Source organism: Durio zibethinus, chromosome 10 (assembly GCF_047325235.1).
Source record: "Durio zibethinus cultivar Kanyao isolate XHJ-2024 chromosome 10, ASM4732523v1, whole genome shotgun sequence".
In the NCBI taxonomy this organism is placed as follows: Eukaryota; Viridiplantae; Streptophyta; class Magnoliopsida; order Malvales; family Malvaceae; genus Durio; species Durio zibethinus.
The window spans coordinates 23,246,734-23,267,095 of NC_143171.1; the positions used below are offsets into that span (position 1 = coordinate 23,246,734).

Genomic DNA, 20,362 nt, shown 5'->3' on the forward strand with positions numbered 1-20,362 from the left:
AAAAAAAAGCAAATAGTTAAATGATAAGATGATAATTACAGCTTTGTTTTTTTTAAAAACCTAAGTTTCAAAGTCAAATCTGCACTTAAATTTAGCCTTCAAAAAAAAAAAAAAAGATAGAATTTAATCTCTTGTTTAAATGGCTCTTAAATCTTGTGCATTGAAATGCTCGTGAAAGCATGAAGTCAGTTGTGATCTCATCTTATATATTATGCAAACGGAATTTTTTTTTTTTATGCACAATGATTCTAATAAACAAAAAGTTGTTAATAAACAAATATGGTGAACAAAAAGATTCTTATTTCTGGAATTTGTTAAGCTGATGATTACAAGAAAACCCAAGTTAGAATAATTCTTATTTCTGATGTTTCAAGGTGAAAGGTTCCTTGTTCTTAACACATTCCTAATCAATCCTATTGGCATATTTTTTTCCATTTTCTTTAATACGATTTTTGCTTTCATCTTTCCATTAATTTAACCATATGTATAAGACTTGATTAGCCTCTTCTCTTTGATTTTTATTCCAATTTCCCTTGTATGGAAGAATCTTAAAAGCTTTTGAACATGTCGAACTGCCAAACTAAAGCAGACATCAAAATCTTTTCCTTTTTTTTTTTGTCTATTTGAATAATAAAAAATTCGATTTTACTCAGGAGTAATTGTAATAAAATTTTTTGATTTATATCTATTGGAATTACAGACATTAAGTTTAAAAATCTCTTAAAAAGGTGAACTAAAATTTCTCAAATAAAAAATATTATTATTATTATGACAAGGAGCGTAGTTTAGTTTAATTAACAAAAGGTCATTCTTTTATTTATTTATTTAATTTTTTAGAAGAGAGAGAAAGAAAGAAATGTGTCCATTCCCATAGCCATAAGAAATAGAAAGGAGGAGGCAAGAATGGAAGCATTGACCATAGGTTTAGAGGACTAAAAAAACTTATAAACAGTCTCATCTGTACAGATTTCTTATTTGATCTCGTCCTCTTCAACTCTCTCTGTTTTGTTTTTTTAATTGATTTGATTTCATATAATAAATAATATCAAAGCAGCCTCGTCGCTGTTTATTTTTCTCTTCTTCTTCTTTTTCTTCAAAGCTTGCATTCTACAGCCAAAAGAAACCAACCTAGATCAGTTTCAGACTCAAGTAAGATAACCCATGAAGCTTTTCACTTCTTTTAAATATTTGTTTAGTTTTGGAGTCACCAAGTTTTGGATTTTAGCGGATTTTGTGATCTCAAAGACTATAATTTGGTGATTTTACTTTATGTTTATGTCAATTTTTTTTTGGTGTCTCACTAGTTTTTGTTTTTGTGTGTGTGTGTGTGTGTGTGTTTTTTTTTTTTTTTTTTAATTTTAAGGAGTGGATTATATTCTATTTTTGGTTTTACCCAATTTGCGCTACTTGAAACAGTTGTTCAAATCCCTACTGTTGTTACTTTTATACAGTATTTTCCTAAACTAGATTGCCTGCATATCTGTTTCTAATATATCTACGAGTCTAAGTAATTCAATTTTTTTTTTCTTTTCTTGTATTTCAATTCTGCAGAATTTCCAGTTGAGAATTCTTGGGGGTGGGGGGGGGGGGGGTTTGATTATTGCAAATATAATAAACCAAGCACTTGAGAGGAGTCTTGGTATCTTTACAGCAATCCAGATTGAGGTTTTTGTATGCAGTTTAGGAGAAGGCCCGAGTAAAGATCTTGGGTGGTTCAAATTTTCAAGTCTCTAAGGTTTTTGGAGATGGCTGGTGTCCAAAATCAGTTGGAGATCAAGTTTCGTTTGACTGATGGATCCGATATTGGTCCTAAAACCTTTCCTGCTGCTACTAGTGTTGCAACCTTGAAGGAAAGTATTCTTGCTCAGTGGCCTAAAGGTTGAGTCTCAGGCAAACTTTCAGCTTCTTGTATTTACATATCTGCTCTTCATCTAATTGTTTTTTGCTTACTGTTTTATTGTTCCTTATGGTTTGAACTAGAAGGATGGAATCATGACAATACTTTTTCGAAATTTATGCAGTTTATTCATATTGCTGGTTTAATATTCAGATGAGAGAAACTATGCAAGAAAATAGAATCATTATATTATGCTTTACTTCCTTCAGAATTAGGACAAAATCTATCCTTCATAGCAGAGTAACTGGAATATGTTCTTTTATCAGTAAATGCATTAGAAATGCTGATTACTTCTGCTGTATGAAATGCTTAATGGTGAAATATTTCCAAGGTAACCAAAATAACATGCTAAAAAAATAAAGAATGGTTCCGGCTTTTTTCCTAGTTTAAGATGAATAGCAGTCAATTTTTTTTTTTTTGTACAAACTTGTATCATTTGAAGAGTGTCATAAAATACTGCTCTTTTTTTTTTTTTTTTGGATGAGTGATATTTGTATTCGTTCAAAGAAAGTAGGCTAGCCTACCACATTTAAACCAACATACTTTAGAGGTTTTGGTTTGCTTCATTGCATCATAGGTGTTTCTAGTGGAAATGTGTGTCCTTATCTGATGTCAGCTTTTAAACTACAAGGCACTTTTGTTAAGCATTTTATAATTGAATTCCAAACTGGGATGATCTTGACTCAAGTTTTATAATTTATGCTAGTATATTGCTGTTGTCAGTTTGTTGATCCTGCTTTCCTCTCCCTCCGTCTGTCTCTCTTGATTCTTGCTCTTAGGTGCTTTGTCAGAATACGGGGAGTGTTGCAGTTAGTTTTAATTGTAAAATACAGTTACTCAGTTCAACTAAAAGCTTAGTTTGAGCTAAGTTCTGCCTTCTAGCTCTTCATTTACCTTGCATTTCACATAAGAGAAAAATGGCAAATGCAGTGGCATATTTTTTACTAAACCTAAAAAAATGAGAAAAGAAATGGTTGCATAAATACACAATGTCATACAAGATAGTAAGGAATGTATTGCTTATGTTTGTTTTGGACTGTAGTCAAGGAGGAGTTTTAATTTTTGTCTCTGGTTAAATGGCATTGGATTTCTTTTATGGTCTTTTATGATTCCCTTATATGGGGAGACCTCTCTGCTTTATTTTTTTTATTTTGTTTCATTCCTATTAAAATTCTTCTGATTAAAAATTGTCCCAAATGTGTAATTATACTCTTTATTTTTTTGGGCAGAGAAGGAGAATGGTCCAAGGACAGTGAAAGATGTCAAGCTAATTAGTGCAGGAAAAATATTGGAGAACAACAAAACACTGGGAGAGTGCCAGAGCCCTCTTTGTGATATTCCCGGTGGACTGATGACTATGCATGTTGTTGTCCAACCTCCTCCTTTGGAGAAAGGTACAATTATTATCCATTGGATTCCAAAAATTATAATCTGAAAATTTCATAGAGAGAGATAATACTCCTTTGTCCTTTTGTCTTTGCAGTAGCAATTTTGAATTTATCTTTTCTTTAAGGAAAAAAAAAAAGGAAAACCCTTCTGTTTGAAATTTACTCAAACTTGCTGGTTGAGGTTCTACTTGTTAGGTCAAGGGAACACGTTTGCTGATGTTTGCATTCTTCTGACTTTAGAGAAGCTTAGCTGAGTATTCTTGGCTATTTCTTGTTACTAAAAAACCCAGATTGAATCCAACCATACATATCCGGCTACCAACTTGTGTTGTCCTTTTCCCAACTTGGTGATGCTTTTATGTTTTTTTTTTCCCTTAAAGTAACATTTTTATCTTTCATTAATGAGCAGAAAAGAAAGCACCAAACCAACCAAAGCAGAACAAATGTGTTTGTGTCATATTATAATCCACAGCTTGAAGAGGGGATAACATCATTATCAGGTGGTTTTAGTTAATTGACTATTTCTTCACTGCTAACGTAATCCTTGGCTTTAAACTAAGTTACACATCCTCAAATTTTCCGCAGATGAAGACTGATTGAACTGGTATAGAAAATGAAGTTGGGAACTTTTTGATTGATGAAGGCGGTTGACATCATTCACTTTGATTGGTGTACGCCTTATTTGTGTAGGTGATGATTGTCCATCCATTTTGTTCACTTTGTTCTTTTCAATTAGACTTTGCTATCAAGCAATTAAATCTCAGATTTTATGTCCAAACACGTCTCACCGAATGCATTTTCCACATTTTTATCTTTTGAATTCGTCTTTGCTTACATAATATCATTTTTTCAATCGTGTAATTTGATCTGGTACTCAGATTCATGTTGCTAGTCATACTTTTACCAAGTACAAAGGCTGACAGCTACAATTAGAACTGGTATTGTTCCTTTCTGCATACCAGGTTCATGATGGCTCGGAGTTCATATTACGGTTTCATGCATTTTTAATTGACTTGATGTTTCCATAACTTGTTGGTGTGAAAGGATAGCCACTGTTTAATTCTAGGAAGATGTCTAAATTACAAATAGCCATTTTCTTTGGTAATTTGAAGATCACCTAAATTCTGTCATTTTATCAAGGAACTTGGTAGTGAAAGATCATTGCAATAATGTAGAAATTATTGAAAGGGTGGAATGAATTTGGAAGAACTATTGGGTAAATCTGCTTGGGATTTTACCATGGATGGTCAAATTCAAGCTCAATTGGGGACATATAGATATGAAACTTTTAAGGAATTCGAGCACTTCGATTTAGATTGGTAATAATTTGACAAAATTAAAGCTAATGATCTTAGACCCTAAACTTGTTAAACGAAAAGGGAAGACCAAAAAAAAAAAAAAAACTATTTAGCAATGGTAATACGGTTGCTAAAGCAATAACACCAGCAAAAGACCATTAGCGAGGTGTATTGGCAAAGTATTTGTTTTTAAATTTCAATCAAACAATTTATGGTGTAAATCATTGGTAATTTGCGTATTCTATCGTGTATGACATGAAAATTATTTGTTGGATCATGGACTGCCCTTATTGGGCTCGCCAACCAATGTGTTTTTTAAAAATATCCGAGATGCCAGAATACTTCATGAGAAGACAAAATATAAAATTATTATATTCTTTAATCATAATTGTAAATAATTAAAAATGAAGGTGAAACCCGAATAAACTTCCAAAAAAAGGAAAAAAAGAAATATTATTTCTTTTTCATCATATCCGCAAAGGCGCCAAGATTGGCCACGCGTATGAACACAAAGGATTACCGCTACTTTCGTGACATTTCTCGAACTCTCTGCTCACTGAAACCTCTGTACAAAACAAATACGCGACGAACTTCTTTTCTTACCCCACCCCAAAAAATAACTAAAACGACATCCTTAAACTACATAAAACGCTAAAGAAGAAACGAAAACGAGAAACTACGAGAAAAGCTGTGAGACAACAACAGAAGAAAGGAGAGGCCCTTTTTTTTTCTTCATTTTCCCTCATTCCCACGCAAAGCCTTCGTCTTTTGATTATTCATTTTAATCACTTCTCTTTCTGAACTTAGACCAACAATGGCTGCTTCTTCTTCTTCGATGGCATCGTTTAATGGGGTCGGTTTATGTGCCACACATTCCGTTTCCAATAACAAAAACAATCTCTTTTTAGCTTACCCGCGCCTTTCTTTCAGCTTTACTTCAAAACCCAACTCCTTAAAATCCTTTAAACCGCTTCAGTTAAAGAAAAATGGGGTTTTTGAGCGATTTTCAAGGACTTCTTCTAGGTCTTTCATTGTTCGTTGTGAAGCTTCAACGGGAAGGGTAAGCTTGTTAGGCAATAGTATTTATGAAAATCTGAACAGTTGATAGTTTGTTTTATGCTTTTCGATATTTCTGTTGATAGTAATTTTATCAACTGATAGCCAATCCTGAATAGTAAAAAAAGAAAGCTTTTGAATTAATTTAATGGGTTTAGTTTTTTTGGTGTTTAGGAGATTGAATTTGTATTGATTTCGAGTTGTTTCTTTAGTGATTTTCATTGGTCCAATGCTAATGTTGTACTATGTTTCTTTGTTTTTTTAAAGTTCTGTTTAGTTTTGGTTTAAGACACTATTGCTAATTTGTGAATTTAAAATTTACTTTTTTGCTGCCTTGTGTCTGCAATGGTCTTATTAAATGTTTTTATACTTTATACTGTATTGAAAAACGTGATCTTGTGTATAATAATGTGAAGCAGTTTGGTTTTTCTATGTAATTTTATTTTTGAATTTTATTTCTTGAGTTGGGGTTGGGATGTTTTGACAGATTACTCAACAAGAGTTTACAGAAATGGCCTGGCAAGCCATTGTTTCTTCTCCAGATGTGGCTAAGGAGAACAAGCATCAGATAGTGGAGACTGAACACTTGATGAAGGCTCTCTTGGAGCAGAAGAATGGTCTTGCTCGTCGGATATTTTCTAAAGTTGGTGTTGACAATACTCGCCTTCTTGAAGTGACTGATAAGTTCATCCAACGCCAGCCAAAGGTAACTCTTACCACATTCTAATCTATTCACATTGATGTTCTATACAACACCTTAACCATTGATTTTAGGTTTTTTAATTCTTTTATTTTTGGTACATTTGATTTTAGTCAATTGAACTTTGTGCACCATACGCCTTTGAGGCTCATCACAGATTATTGTTTTTTCTGAAGTTCTGAATTGGTGGAAACTTTTACATTCTTAAAACTATGTTTAATTACAAATTTTGATTCTTTTAGTTAATGCTTGACCATGTTAGTTAGCTATGTTTCATCTGTGGATAATGTAGTGCTGTATCCTGATCATATATCTCTTCTCTGCTGTCTAAACATACTAGGTTTTGGGTGAATCTGCTGGTTCAATGCTAGGACGTGATCTGGAAGCTCTGATCCAGCGGGCTAGAGAGTACAAGAAGGAGTATGGGGATTCATTTGTTTCTGTTGAGCATTTGGTTCTTGGATTTACACAAGATCAACGTTTTGGGAAGCAGTTGTTCAGGGATTTCCAGATATCCCAACAATCCTTGAAATCTGCAATAGAATCCATTAGGGGACGTCAGTCAGTTATTGACCAAGGTAACAGAAATTTCCTTTCTTTACCTTCTGTTAACCAAACCTAAAGTGTTTCAGGAATTTGCTTGGTTAAATGAAATAGGCAGGTTCAAAATATAGCAAGTTGTATGTGAGTTGTGGAGAGTGAATTAGATTCTTCTTCCCTTCATGGATGACTTGTATTATCTTTTTGTTGATCCTGTGTATTGGAACCTTTTTTTTATTTATTTATTTTATTTTACTTTTTTTTTTTTTATGGAAGTAGCTTCTGGCTACTTAGCTTTGTTGTTCAACCTTTTTTCCCTTTTTTTTTTCTTTTGGGGGGGGGGGGGGGTTCGGTTGGTGGGATGAGTGGAGACAGGGCTGGGGATTGAAGGAACAAGATGGTCGGAGATTCCTTAAGATTTCTGGATGCAAAGTTGAACCAGGTGTTTGATTTACAAGCAGATGGGCCAAATTTTGGAATGCTTTCATGTGTGCTTGGTTGGCTTTTTGTTGGCTAAATTGTTTTTGTTCTTTTAGTTCTGCTATTTTTAAGACATCTTATTTTGTGAATTATGGGATTAATTCAGTGCTCCTTGTCATAACCTTGCTTCTTGTGGCTTCAGTGTATTTGATTGCTCTATTTTTCTTGGGTTTTAATGGTATATTTTCTGTTCACTTCACTGTGTTCCTAACACCGTGCGTTTGAATGTAGATCCTGAAGGAAAGTATGAAGCATTAGAAAAGTATGGAAAAGACTTGACTGCGATGGCGAGAGAAGGAAAACTTGATCCAGTGATTGGAAGAGATGATGAAATACGGAGGTGCATCCAGATCCTCTCTAGGAGGACAAAGAACAATCCTGTGCTGATTGGTGAACCAGGTGTTGGGAAAACTGCAATCTCTGAAGGGTAAGTACTTAGGTTTTTGCTTCATGCATGTCATATACATATCCCTGCGAGCAAACAAGAAAATGAATGTTCAGAAATTCTCCTTTATATTTGTTTAGTTATTATATTTTTCAAATTCTGCCTTATCATGTCAATAATTCCACAATATGTTGCTGACTTTCAATATGGTGAACTTTTGGTGTCCTCATTATTAACTTAAGCCTCAGTTCAGTATGTTGCCTCAAATGTGGTGAGTAGCATGCTGTTATAACCCACTTACAATGCATAACTAGGTACAGCACTTCTGATGCAGGCCGGTTGTTATATGTGTACCTGGTCTTAGGTTGCCATGATGAAGTCAGTTTGCTTTAATTAGCAACCTTGCAATTAGTGTTAGCTTAGTTACTACATTATCTACATGATCTCACTGTGTCTTTTAACAGGCTTGCCCAGAGAATTGTGCAAGGGGATGTCCCTCAAGCTTTGATGAACCGAAAGGTGTGTGCTATGCCTTGAAGTTAACTAGCATCCTTTTTTCAGGAAAAATCAAATGTCGTTATTTTGGGGGGTGGGTGGGTGTGCTAAATTACAATGTTGCTAGTTTATCCGGGCTGTTGATGAAATGGTGGATACTGATCAAATCCAGTTCTTTTGTACAGCTTATATCCCTTGACATGGGTGCACTCATAGCTGGGGCCAAATATCGGGGAGAATTTGAGGACAGACTGAAGGCTGTACTTAAGGAAGTAACAGAATCAGAGGGCCAAATTATCCTATTCATTGATGAGATTCATACAGTTGTGGGGGCAGGTAATGTTTTTGTTTGAGTTTTGTATTTTCATAGGCTGATTACACAATATCTGTAAAGTTGGCTGAATTGTGAGAGCCTTTTTGTCTGTTTGTGTTGGTGTTTATGGGTTATATCAGTTTGTGAAAGTTTACCCCTTCTACTAGATTGGAGATAATTGTTTTTCATGGAAATTATGTGTATCTCTCCTGATAAAATTCTAAGGCTGATAGACTGATAATACTTGATTCCTAATCTGTGGAAATTATCTCTATGTCAGGTGCCACAAATGGTGCAATGGACGCAGGCAATCTTCTAAAGCCTATGCTTGGTCGGGGAGAACTGCATTGTATTGGGGCAACAACACTGGACGAATATCGTAAATACATTGAGAAAGATCCAGCCCTGGAGCGTCGTTTCCAGCAGGTTTATGTTGATCAGCCATCAGTAGAAGATACAATTTCTATACTCCGGGGACTTCGTGAGAGATATGAGCTGCATCATGGAGTCCGTATTTCTGACAGTGCACTAGTGGAAGCTGCAATCTTGTCTGACCGTTATATCAGTGGTCGATTTTTACCTGACAAAGGTAATATATGCACAAACATAACAACTGGGAATTGGAGATGCCCATGCAAGTTGCAACATGAGATTATAAAATGCTATTGATTAATGGGTTATTGTGGTGAGAGCTGGAATAATTTGTGATTTACTACTAACTAATTGAACTGTCTTTATGTTTTCTATTTTCCCAGTTATGGGAATGGTTGTTAGGTTTAAGAATTAAGACAATGAGCTGCTTGAGTTTCTTGAACATTTTATATGTTTTCTGACACTACCATTTTAGTTTCTGGAAATAATTTTTAGTCCTAATATATGGTTTCAAATTGCAGCTATTGATTTAGTTGATGAAGCAGCTGCTAAATTGAAAATGGAAATCACTTCAAAACCCACTGCCCTTGATGAGATTAATCGTTCAGTACTGAAGCTCGAGATGGAGAGGCTGTCTCTCACAAATGATAATGACAAAGCTTCAAGAGATAGACTGAGCCGCCTTGAGGCTGAGTTGTCACTCTTAAAGGAGAAACAGGCTGAGTTGACCGAGCAATGGGAGCATGAGAAGACTGTCATGACACGCATCCAATCAATCAAGGAAGAGGTACGCAAGTGTCCTCTAGAAATTTCTAAAGCTTTGTTTTCTGCAACCATATATTTTGTTATTTATTATCCACAAGAGTGAAGACTGCTTCTTTAAACATTCTCAGATTTTTCCTACTAGCATCAATTTAGAAGCTGATAATGGTGGTAACCTTTATTTTATATCAATTGAAGACAAAAAGAGGTAGTTCCTAACTGTTCTATACAGATTGACAGGGTAAATGTAGAGATCCAGCAGGCTGAGCGGGAGTATGATCTCAATCGTGCTGCTGAGCTGAAGTATGGGAGTTTGAACTCTTTGCAGCATCAACTTGCTGATGCAGAAAAAGAATTGGATGAGTATATGAAATCTGGAAAATCCATGCTGAGAGAAGAAGTTACAGGAAATGATATTGCTGAAGTAGTTAGTAAATGGACTGGCATACCAGTTTCCAAGCTTCAACAATCAGAGAGGGAGAAACTATTACATTTGGAGGAAGAGTTGCATAAACGTGTCGTGGGTCAAGATCCTGCAGTTAGATCTGTAGCTGAGGCCATTCAGCGATCTCGAGCTGGTCTGTCAGATCCCCGTCGTCCAATTGCCAGTTTCATGTTTATGGGTCCCACTGGTGTTGGGAAAACAGAACTTGCTAAGGCCCTTGCATCCTACTTGTTTAATACAGAAGAAGCACTTGTTCGCATTGATATGAGCGAGTATATGGAAAAGCATGCAGTTTCAAGACTCATAGGTGCTCCACCTGGTTATGTAGGGTATGAAGAAGGAGGACAGCTGACAGAGACAGTTCGACGGAGGCCCTATGCTGTAATTCTTTTTGATGAGATAGAGAAAGCTCATTCTGATGTATTTAATGTTTTCCTTCAAATTTTGGATGATGGGAGAGTCACTGATTCACAGGGTCGTACTGTGAGCTTTACCAACACTGTCATCATTATGACTTCAAATGTGGGTTCACAGTATATTCTTAACTCTGATGAAGATGCACCAAAAGATATAGCTTATGAAACTATTAAGCAGAGGGTGATGGAGGCTGCAAGAGCAGTTTTTCGACCTGAGTTCATGAATCGTGTTGATGAGTATATAGTGTTCCAGCCTTTGGACCGAGAACAAATAAGCAGTATTGTGAGATTACAGGTAATTTCATCTTCGTGACCTTTTTGTGGCTTAATTGCTTACATGTGCATTTACATAATGTGGATTTTATTATAATGGAAATAGAGACTCTGAATTCTAAACCACGACATATCCATTATAGGATATCATAAAGATAACAATTACATTTTTTAATTATAAAAATTTTAAAAATATACTATAACATTAATAGTGATAATATTATATTATGCTGCTGCTGTTGATTCTTAAATGGTCTTTGTAAGAAAGGGACAGTAGTTTGGTTGGTCATCCTTGAATCTGATATTGCTTGGTCTGGATTTCTTCTCTAGACTAGATTTTGATTCAGCAAGTGACCAAATGTGCTGTTTATTGATTATTTTCTTTTGAATGATCAATTTATTGATTATTTTCTTTTAAATGATCAATTTACCGTCTTCAGGTAGGATTCAATCATAGATCTATATTTTTGTTGCAATAAAGAAATACTTGTCCTCATCACTTTGTCAAGCTTGTTTGGTTTCTCTGTGATATCTGCCTTATATGGTAGTTTGTCACTCCCTTACCTTTTGTCTTTGTTTGTTTTACAGCTGGAACGTGTGCAAAAGAGGATTGCAGATAGGAAAATAAAACTTCAGGTTAAAGACGCTGCTGTTCAGCTTCTTGGTAGTCTTGGTTATGATCCGAACTATGGTGCTAGACCTGTCAAAAGAGTGATTCAGCAGAATGTGGAAAATGAACTTGCCAAGGGCATCTTGAGAGGGGAGTTGAAGGATGAGGATACCGTCTTATTAGACACAGAGCTAATAGCTGCAAATGGGCAGCTGCCCCAGCAAAAGCTAGTCTTCAGGAGAATTGACAAGGATTCAGATAGTCAAGCAACAGATGGTCAAGAAGCTTTATCACAGGCTGTCTGAGAGTTGTATTTAAGTTTTACCTAAATGCTATATGTTTTACACAATTTTGCGCAGGGAATGCTTCAGCTCCCTCTTAAATCTCATATTCTATATCCTATATTGTATTGTATCCGTAAAAGAAATCAAGGCTCACGATCTTCCCTTTGCTGCCTAAATCCATTCTGGCTCGAATGTCTTTGTTCCAAGATGGCAAATACTATCTCAGAGAAAATAGTGCCAGTGGAATATTATGATAATTTTTTACGGTAATTTTTATGTTTTTCGTGTATTAAACATGAAATAGATAGATACATCTATACTGTTTGTCAAATTTACTTTTAACATAGCATAGTGTAATTCAGGAGTTGAAATTAAACGTTGATAAGTCAAACTGATGTGAGTCGGTATTATTTAAGGTCTGAGTGAAATGAACAAGCCATTAACATCCAGCCCAAAACCTACTTCCTGCACCATATTATGGTCCATGACCCTCGGACCGTAATTCCAAAAACAGAAACCAAGATGTTTCGGGCATTCTTTAAAGGCCATATATAATAAATGCAATGGATTTAAATTTATGTACCCTCGCCCGCGTAAGGTGAGGCACGCATAAGAGGATTGTCTCTGGTTTGCATGTTCTCAAAAGACTGCTGTATTTAGCAACTAAACAGCTCATTTTCATTGAGATAATTAATGAGAATGATACTAAGATTTTTTTATATATTACAAACACCATTTGTAAAGACAAATATGTGGCTGTTAATTTATGAAAATGTGAATCAAACCTTCACTTTCTGCTATATGCACAGCTTACACAAGTAGACATCTGAACACAACTCTAATGGTCAGATCCTCTTCTCTTTGGCTTTTTAAGAAAGTCACAATAGCAGTTAATCATCTACGACGGTAGGACAATCTCTTCACTTTAAATCGGCCTTTTCCTAAGGTCTGAAGCATCAATGCCCTTGTTTTGCCATCAGGTATGAGACCACTCTCTTGCATTCTCAAGTACAGCTTCTTAGCTGATTTGACCTTGCGTCTTAAACACATTCCATGAATAGCAGCGTTAAGAAGAGATACATTTGGTGGGACTCTCTGTAAATGACAAAAGACAAAAGAATTGTTAAATGTCAATCTTTAGAAATTCAAGGGAAAAAGTCAAAGTGCCACCAGCACTATACTCAAGAAGAAAAGAAGATTAATCATAATCTTCCAGATAAATTTCAAACATGATACTAGGGACAAGTAAATTGTGATAATTTAAACCTTCTCAGAATAGAACCTATTTGACCTTGACTATCCAATTTCATAGCTTCTTTTATTTCATTCTTCATGCATATGGTGCCTATAAACCAAAATAAGAAGTGGAATTTGTACTCGATTCCAATCATTGAGACCTTATATTTGACTACTTACACAATAACCACAATAAACCAAGTCTTTGCACACTTTGTGCTGTTGGACAGTGATGCCACCTTATATTCTATCAGGGGAAAAGGATTTTAATATCAGTTTATACTCTAGATAGTCTAAGCATTTTACCACAAAAAATACTTTCTACTCAAAAATTTTCCTAAGAAAAGATCCTGAATATGACTTCACATTCGGTAGCATCCTTCTAAAAGACTTCAGAACTCTAAATTTAGTTAAAATTTCCTTAAAGAGTAACTCAATGAAGATAAGCTAAATTCAGTTAAACAATGAAACATTCTTTTAGAGCATATTAGTGTAACATGCTTGAAAATGTAAACTTACATCTAAGATTTCCTCCACTTCATCCCAAAGAGATCCCCAGATGCAACTTCTTATTAGAGACAAATAAGTAAATGTATCTGGAATAAACTTTTGATGAATCATGTGGTCATAAACTTGCAATGCAACTTTTGGTTTCCTGGCAGTCTCACAAGCACCAATGACAAGATTATAAGATGCAGTTGAAACCAACAGTCCTGAAGCTTCCATTTGCCATAAAAGCTGCAAAGCCCTACCCCAGGAACCAAGCTTCTGGCATGACATTAAAGCAGTGTTGTACATATGAAGGTTTACTAGTGAGCTCTGTTCTCTTATTCTCTCAAAAAGGTGAAGAGCATCAGCATGTTGATTTGCCCTATACAAAGCACCAAGCAGTGAATTCCATGTGAAAGCATCTGGCGTATGACCCAAGGAGTTCATAACATCATAGATTTTAAAAGCTAATTTGACCTCACCACCTTTTCCAAGTGAATTAATTAACGCATTGCATGCTACTGGATTTGGCTTCAATCCATCATTCAACATTTTCTGGAAGATAGATAATGCCAAATCCCATTTTCCTTCCTTTGTGCATGCACTAATTACGGCATGCATTGTGTCTTCCCAGGGTTCTAATCCATTTTGAATCATCTCATTATATGCATCAAGCGCTAATTCACTCTGATAACAACGAACAAAAATGCTAACTAGCATGGAATAAGTGACTTGTGTTCCAATATAGCCATTTTCCTGGATTCTTCTCCATATCCTCTCAGTTTCAACCCAATTGTTCAATCTTCCACAAATAGATATTGCTGTATTATAAACAATCACATCAAAAACCTTTTTCTGTTCAGAATCACCTTCCAATTCCACAAAAAAATCAAGGGCTGCATCACAACCCTGACCATCTGCAATTGCTTTCAGTATTATGCTATAAGTATGCCCTGTAAAAATTTCATTTCTCCTCATAAATTCAAATGTTCTCAAGGTATCATCAAGCAGCCCATTTCTTAGCAGGCAAGAGAGAAGAGAATTACATGCATGCGCATTGGGTTGAAGACCTGACAACTGCATTGACCTACACAACTCCAATGCACTTCTAACCTTGTTGGACCTACTAAGCATCAATATTCTTCTTGATAATTCTTCTTCATTCCTTTCCTCCAAAAAGTGTACCTTATTATCATGTACAGTTTCCTTCCCGTTTGAACTTGTCGAAGGCTGAGCAACACTTCTGGGCTCAAAATCCAAACTTTGATCAACCACCAACTTTCCCCAAGGAGGCAAATTTTGACCCAAAGAATCCAACCCAAATTCTTCTTTGCCTTTTTGAATCAAACTATTTTCATCATCTTCACTAACCATCTCAGATTCAATGCTAGCATCCATCTTCGGTACATTAACTTTATTATCTATCCTAGTTGACTCAAATTGCAAATTCATTCTTAACATTTTCATTTGTAAACGACCAAACCAAACACATTGATGAACCGGCACCGAAACCATGTTTAGCCTACATCGTACCACACGCCTTTTATAATTCTTCATAGCCAAACCACTATAAAAACACCTACAACAGACACTGTTTCTACATTTACTTTGGTTACATGATTGATACCGCCATCCAAACCCATACGATACTATGGCAAATGAAATTGAATTCCTCAACAATTCCCCCATAACTTAGCACTAAAGAATATCTATAAACAGATCAAATAACAAAAATTTCTCTCAAAATTCAACCTCTTTGAGCAAAAGCCCCAGCCTTTAAGAATATGAATGAACCAATTTTGAGGTAAACTTTAAGCATACCTATTTAAGCAATAGACCCTTAACAGTTCTTCCAAGAAAGTATATTTATTTGTCACACCCCACAAAAAAGATTTCAACTTTGAGGCTGATATAAGCAAATAGACAAGACCCAGGTCGAGTTGAGAATTTGTAAAGCAGAAACAGAGAAACTTACCCTTTTTTTTCGAAGAAGAAGAGTTTGAAATGAAGCAGAATTACCTGTGGGAGTCCAAAATACTAGTGATAGATAGTAGCAAAAACGACACTGTATTGAAAGGCTTTTGAAACGCACCGTTTTTGTCTTCTATATCACTCTACCGGTAGTCAGTAGAGGATACTGATGAGAACGGTTTCACTCTCTGAAGAATTGAAACAAATGGGTAAAATTGTTTTTTTCGTTTGCCAAATCCCCCTTGTATTAGTAGTATTGATTTTTCTTTATTTTTTTTTTATTTGGATTGGCATGATTTGAAGAAGGTAATGAAGTAATGAGAGTTGGCGAAGTGAAGGAAGGAGTAGCATCAACAGCATTATTGCCAGGTGGTCCCTCTCAGGCCACTTTATTCACCTTCCTCAATCTATCTGCTATGGCCTTCATGGGAATGGTACCTTTTTTTTTTTTTTTTTTACTTTTCATTTTTCCTCAATTCTTTACCTTTGTTTTTCTTTTAACTTGCTAGTAACTGGGTTCTTTTTGGTTGTTTTATTTTCTTCATTAATTTCATGTGTAAATGAGTTCTTTCCCATGTATTCATGCAAACAAATGGTAGGGTTGATTTCACTCATGGAAAAATAAGAGGGTCTCAGGCTATAATCAATTTGTGGGTTTTTTTTTTTTGGCCAAAATTTGTGGGAAGTTGAGTGTCTGCCTGTAAATTGCTTGTTTAGCACTTAGATTTCCTTTGGTCTGATTAAGTTTTGGTTCATTAGTCACACAAAATGTCTATTAGCACTTAAGTTGTTTTAATTCTAAACTGCTGCTAGATTGGTTTATATTTCAACAAATCATTGACTTGTAATCCCAAATGCGACAAAACAATGGAGGAAATGACATGTATATGCTAGTATCTATCAAGATTCAAAAGTGTAATTTTTATTTTCTAGTGCCATTCGGTATGCTGGCTACTGAAGGTTAAAAATGATATTTGGGTATTTCATTGTTTAGCTTAGAAGATATAAAATCCTAGGAAAATGTACTAGAAGTAGTGAATGATTTACAATACTGGGGTATCAGTAAATTCAACCGAAAATTGGGTTCCTTGGCTTCCTTAATCAATGTGCAAGCTACTGTAGAAACTTTTCCAGAATCATTTTGGTTTTGATTCTTTCTCTACGTTTTCATGGTTATAGAGTTGGCTTGCGAGTTGGAGTGCAACAGGGGTGAGGATTACCGCTTGATCAAGCTCACAATTGTAGACTACAATGTATGAGTCGTATGCCGTTAAGTTTCCTTCACTTTGTTAGTACCAATAATTGCCTTCCATAAAACATCCATCCTTTTTTTTTATATATATAATGTTTTTCTTTTTTCATTTTTCTCTAATTAGTTGTAGTATCTGACAGAGTAAGAAAGAGCATACTGTTGTAGTGGAGTGTAGAAGGCATGATGCTGCTCGGTTTCGTAACATTGATCATGCTCATGTGTAAGCCATCTTTCTATTGATTTGCTAAACCTCAAAACACAGTTCTCCGTCAATTGTTCATATTTAATGTCATACATGTGGCATTCTTTAACCTTCATATTGCTTGTTTCTTAACTTGTAGGCTTTATATTATCATTCTTCAGATATGCTTTCAGATCAGCTTGTATGCGCTTAATATTTAAAAAAATGGTGGAATTTGAGAACTTAAAGAAAGACACCAGTAATAAGCTTCACCCCTTAAAACCCTAAAGACTGAAATTTGAACTTTTAGATGATTTCTATTTTCGTTAAGTATTCTTTTTTATTATATTACAGGCAGATCCTGATACATCTTTCTGTTCAAGTCAATTTTCCCTTCAATGAGTCATAGCACATTAATAACAAATGGCATTTATTGCTGAAATTTATTTTGAGACATTTGGGAGAAGGATGTTGTGGATATGGTTGAAAAAAGGGAAGGGAAGAAAAAGATTCTGATCTCATTCGAATGTGGGACACTTAAATCTGACAAAGCAGCTGAAGACCATATAAAGCAGTTCATGCCTAAATTATCTGGGTTGGATGCTGTTGGTATGTAATCAAGCCTTTTTTCTCAATCTCAGTTGCTAAATATTTAGAAATGTAATTCGGCTCCTTCGAAATGGCAATATGTCTTGGATGCATGGCAATGTCAAAATTCAATGTAACCTCGGCTAGTAAACTTTTTGTTTTCATTTTCTCTAGATTCAATTTATGTATTCATGTTGTATTAGATACTGATAATTCATGTATTCATATCTGGACAGCTTTGTTTTGATATCTGCTGTCTTCTTGTTGTTCTAATATATTCTCATGTCTGCCTGAAATACCCTGTTAAAACTTCTAACTAGAGCTTCGAACCTATGCAGGATTTATCAACTGGTTAACATGTATATTCTCCTCAGGTAATTCACCGGAATATCACCATATGAAAACAATCCAATCGATAGTTTTTGTGATGAGGTGAATACTTCTTTTTTTTTAATATCATTGCTGTCTATGAGATGAATTAATGAGTGAATATTCATTAGGTCACTGGCATTCCTGGATCCAACTCCTGTATGAATTCTATTACAAGAACCAAGGCTTCTAACTGTAAGCTAATTGTAAACTTAGCGCTCCGGAGATGTAATAAGTAACTATAAGCACCCGACAGATTTTCAAATGTTGAGGGAAGAGAGATGGAACTCCCAGAGTATGAGTGGAACAGAGATGGACACAAAATCCTACCAGATTGCCATGCCATAGCATGATGACAGTATAGAATATTGATGGTTTTGTCCATGGATAATGAAAACCCATTACTATTCTATCCAAAAAGCCGTGAGCATGACAGAGTGGTATAGGGCTAGTGGTAAAACGATTTTTGACACTCTCAAGTCTTCCATTTGCTGGATACGTATTTGAATAGAAATAATGAGAGCATGGGTAAACGCAAGAGTTGAACAAGATTAGACTAGTCATGTCCTGTGTTTTTTTTTTCTTGGTTTAATGATTGCGACTACACAATAATGGACTGGTAGTTCTTCTATCTTCCTTCCCATTCTTGAGTCTTGATACAGATGAAATATGATCCTCTAAGTTTTTAATAAAAGAACGATGCATTATGCCTTATATCTCATATTTTGAGTTAGCTATATAAAAAATCAAATAAGAGAATCAAATTAGGTTATAGTTTGCATTCTCTTGCACGACTTATTTCTATCAATAACTACATTTTCATTTAATTTTTTAATCATCATATTATTTTTTATTACTTATATCTGCATCTTTTGTGGTCTACTTCTAGATATTTTCATCTAATTCTCTTAATCGGTGCATAACTAGGCTTATGTTTCACATATCTAAACTATTACAAATGGCCTTCTCTCGTCTTTTTTTCAATTCGGACTACTCTTAATTTTTTTCGAATCTCTTCATTTTTTATTTTGTCTTTTTTAATCTTACCACACATTCATCTAACCATCCTCATCTACGCTATGTTCATTTTCTTCTCATGTTTTTTATTAACATCCTAACACTCATTTCCATATAGTAATACAAGTCTTACAGTTGTTTTATACAACTTCGCTTTTAACTTTAAAGGTATGTTGCGATCACACAACATGCCCAATGCATTTTGTCACCTCGTACATTTTGCTTGAATCTTATGTTTGACATTTGCTTCTATCTTAGTACCACTTTGAATAATTGATTCCAAATATTGAAACTAGCTACTTTTTGGTACTTTCTCACTATCCAACTTAATAACACTAATACGTATTTTCTTGTGATTACTAAACTTGCATTTCATATATTTAGTTTTAAATTTACTCAATTTAAAACCTCGAGACTATAATATATTTCTTTGTAATTCTAATTTGGCATTAAGGGCATCACAAGTTTTCGTAATTAAGACTTTATCTTTGGCAAATAATATATACCATGGCATCTTATCTTGGATATATCAAGTAAGCTCATTTATAACTAATGCAAAAAGGAAATGATTTAATGTTGAGCCTTGATGTAATCCTGAGGTAATAGGAAAGCTATCTATCATACCCCCAATCGTCCTCACATTCGTTACCAACCCATCATACATATTTTTAACTATATTTATGTACTTTAAAAGGACTCATTTTTTTATGAAAGCCCATCAAAACACCTTTAGAGGAACTTTATCGCATGCTTTCTCTAAGTCGATAAGTGTCACATGTAAATCTTTTTTAATCATTTGAAAACCTTCTAACAAAAGCCTCAAAGGTGGATCAGCTCCATTGTGGAGTGTCCTGGAACAAACCTAAATTGATTTTCAAAAATAGTGACCTCACGTCACAACCTACATTCAATTACTTTCTCTTAAAGTTTTATAGTATGACTCATAAATTTTATTTCTTAATAATTTGAACAATCATGTATATCACTTTTATTCTTGTATAAAGGCACATGAGTGCTCTTCCTTCATTCTTTTGACATTTTTTTAATACGTCAAATTTTATTAAAAAGATTTATCAATCATCTTATCCATATTTTACCCAAGCATTTCTTAACTTCATCTAATTTTACAGCTTTCTTTAATCTCATAATTCTCAAAGCTTCTTTAATCTCGTAACTTTTAATATTACGCTTAAACACACAATTTACAAGTAAAACAAAAAAAATGACTAAAAACTTTATAAAACAAAAAAAAATTAAACAGATAAAATGGCTAATACCTTCAATTTTCAGGGAGAAAAGAAAAGAAAACTAGTTAACTTCAATTATTTGAAAATTAATCATTCTTAACTCATCATTTAAAATGGCCTAATTGCCTCCCATATGGCTTAAAATAATTTAATTTGAGTTAGGAGTTCATTAGCACCTATCTCGCATAGATAGCCATTCTAACCAAGTAATAGCTTCTTTATATGCAGATCAAGATTTTTTCAATAACCTCTGTCAAATCACAATAAGAAAATAGCAGCGAAAAATATCAAAGCAATC

The 20,362-nt window shown here is 34.6% G+C and overlaps 3 protein-coding genes and 1 long non-coding RNA gene across 6 annotated transcripts; 3 read left to right on the plus strand and 1 right to left on the minus strand.

Moving 5' to 3' along the window:
- Positions 1-835: 835 nt before the first annotated feature.
- LOC111292090 (membrane-anchored ubiquitin-fold protein 1-like) lies at positions 836-4,105 on the plus strand. Of its 2 annotated transcripts, none has more exons than XM_022884301.2 (5): positions 836-1,149; positions 1,680-1,878; positions 3,127-3,291; positions 3,695-3,785; positions 3,871-4,105. In XM_022884301.2, exons 2-4 carry the CDS (start codon positions 1,746-1,748, stop codon positions 3,748-3,750), a joined length of 354 nt encoding a protein of 117 aa, XP_022740036.1. In that variant the 5' UTR covers positions 836-1,149; positions 1,680-1,745; the 3' UTR covers positions 3,751-3,785; positions 3,871-4,105. The 2 variants fall into 2 exon arrangements, with proteins under 2 accessions (XP_022740036.1, XP_022740035.1); XM_022884300.2 differs by having other exon boundaries at positions 886-1,149; positions 1,552-1,878.
- A 1,189-nt stretch (positions 4,106-5,294) lies between these two features.
- LOC111291830 (chaperone protein ClpB3, chloroplastic-like) lies at positions 5,295-11,984 on the plus strand. Its single transcript, XM_022883897.2, has 10 exons — positions 5,295-5,643; positions 6,127-6,345; positions 6,680-6,917; positions 7,591-7,786; positions 8,209-8,263; positions 8,425-8,575; positions 8,833-9,141; positions 9,446-9,711; positions 9,919-10,842; positions 11,409-11,984. Exons 1-10 carry the CDS (start codon positions 5,398-5,400, stop codon positions 11,733-11,735), a joined length of 2,931 nt encoding a protein of 976 aa, XP_022739632.1. The 5' UTR covers positions 5,295-5,397; the 3' UTR covers positions 11,736-11,984.
- A 385-nt stretch (positions 11,985-12,369) lies between these two features.
- On the minus strand, positions 12,370-15,456 carry LOC111293033 (pentatricopeptide repeat-containing protein At3g29290-like). The gene is made up of 2 exons (XM_022885734.2): positions 13,470-15,456; positions 12,370-12,809 (listed from the first exon to the last, which is right to left on the minus strand). Exons 1-2 carry the CDS (start codon positions 15,126-15,128, stop codon positions 12,609-12,611), a joined length of 1,860 nt encoding a protein of 619 aa, XP_022741469.2. The 5' UTR covers positions 15,129-15,456; the 3' UTR covers positions 12,370-12,608.
- A 90-nt stretch (positions 15,457-15,546) lies between these two features.
- Positions 15,547-18,514, plus strand: LOC149516547 (uncharacterized). 2 transcript variants are annotated; one of them, XR_016345836.1, is made up of 7 exons: positions 15,547-15,619; positions 15,714-15,844; positions 16,590-16,663; positions 16,803-16,882; positions 17,198-17,452; positions 17,770-17,805; positions 17,932-18,514. It is a non-coding gene; the product is annotated as an uncharacterized LOC149516547 (long non-coding RNA). The 2 variants fall into 2 exon arrangements; XR_016345835.1 differs by lacking the exon at positions 15,547-15,619 and having other exon boundaries at positions 15,641-15,844.
- Positions 18,515-20,362: the final 1,848 nt, after the last annotated feature.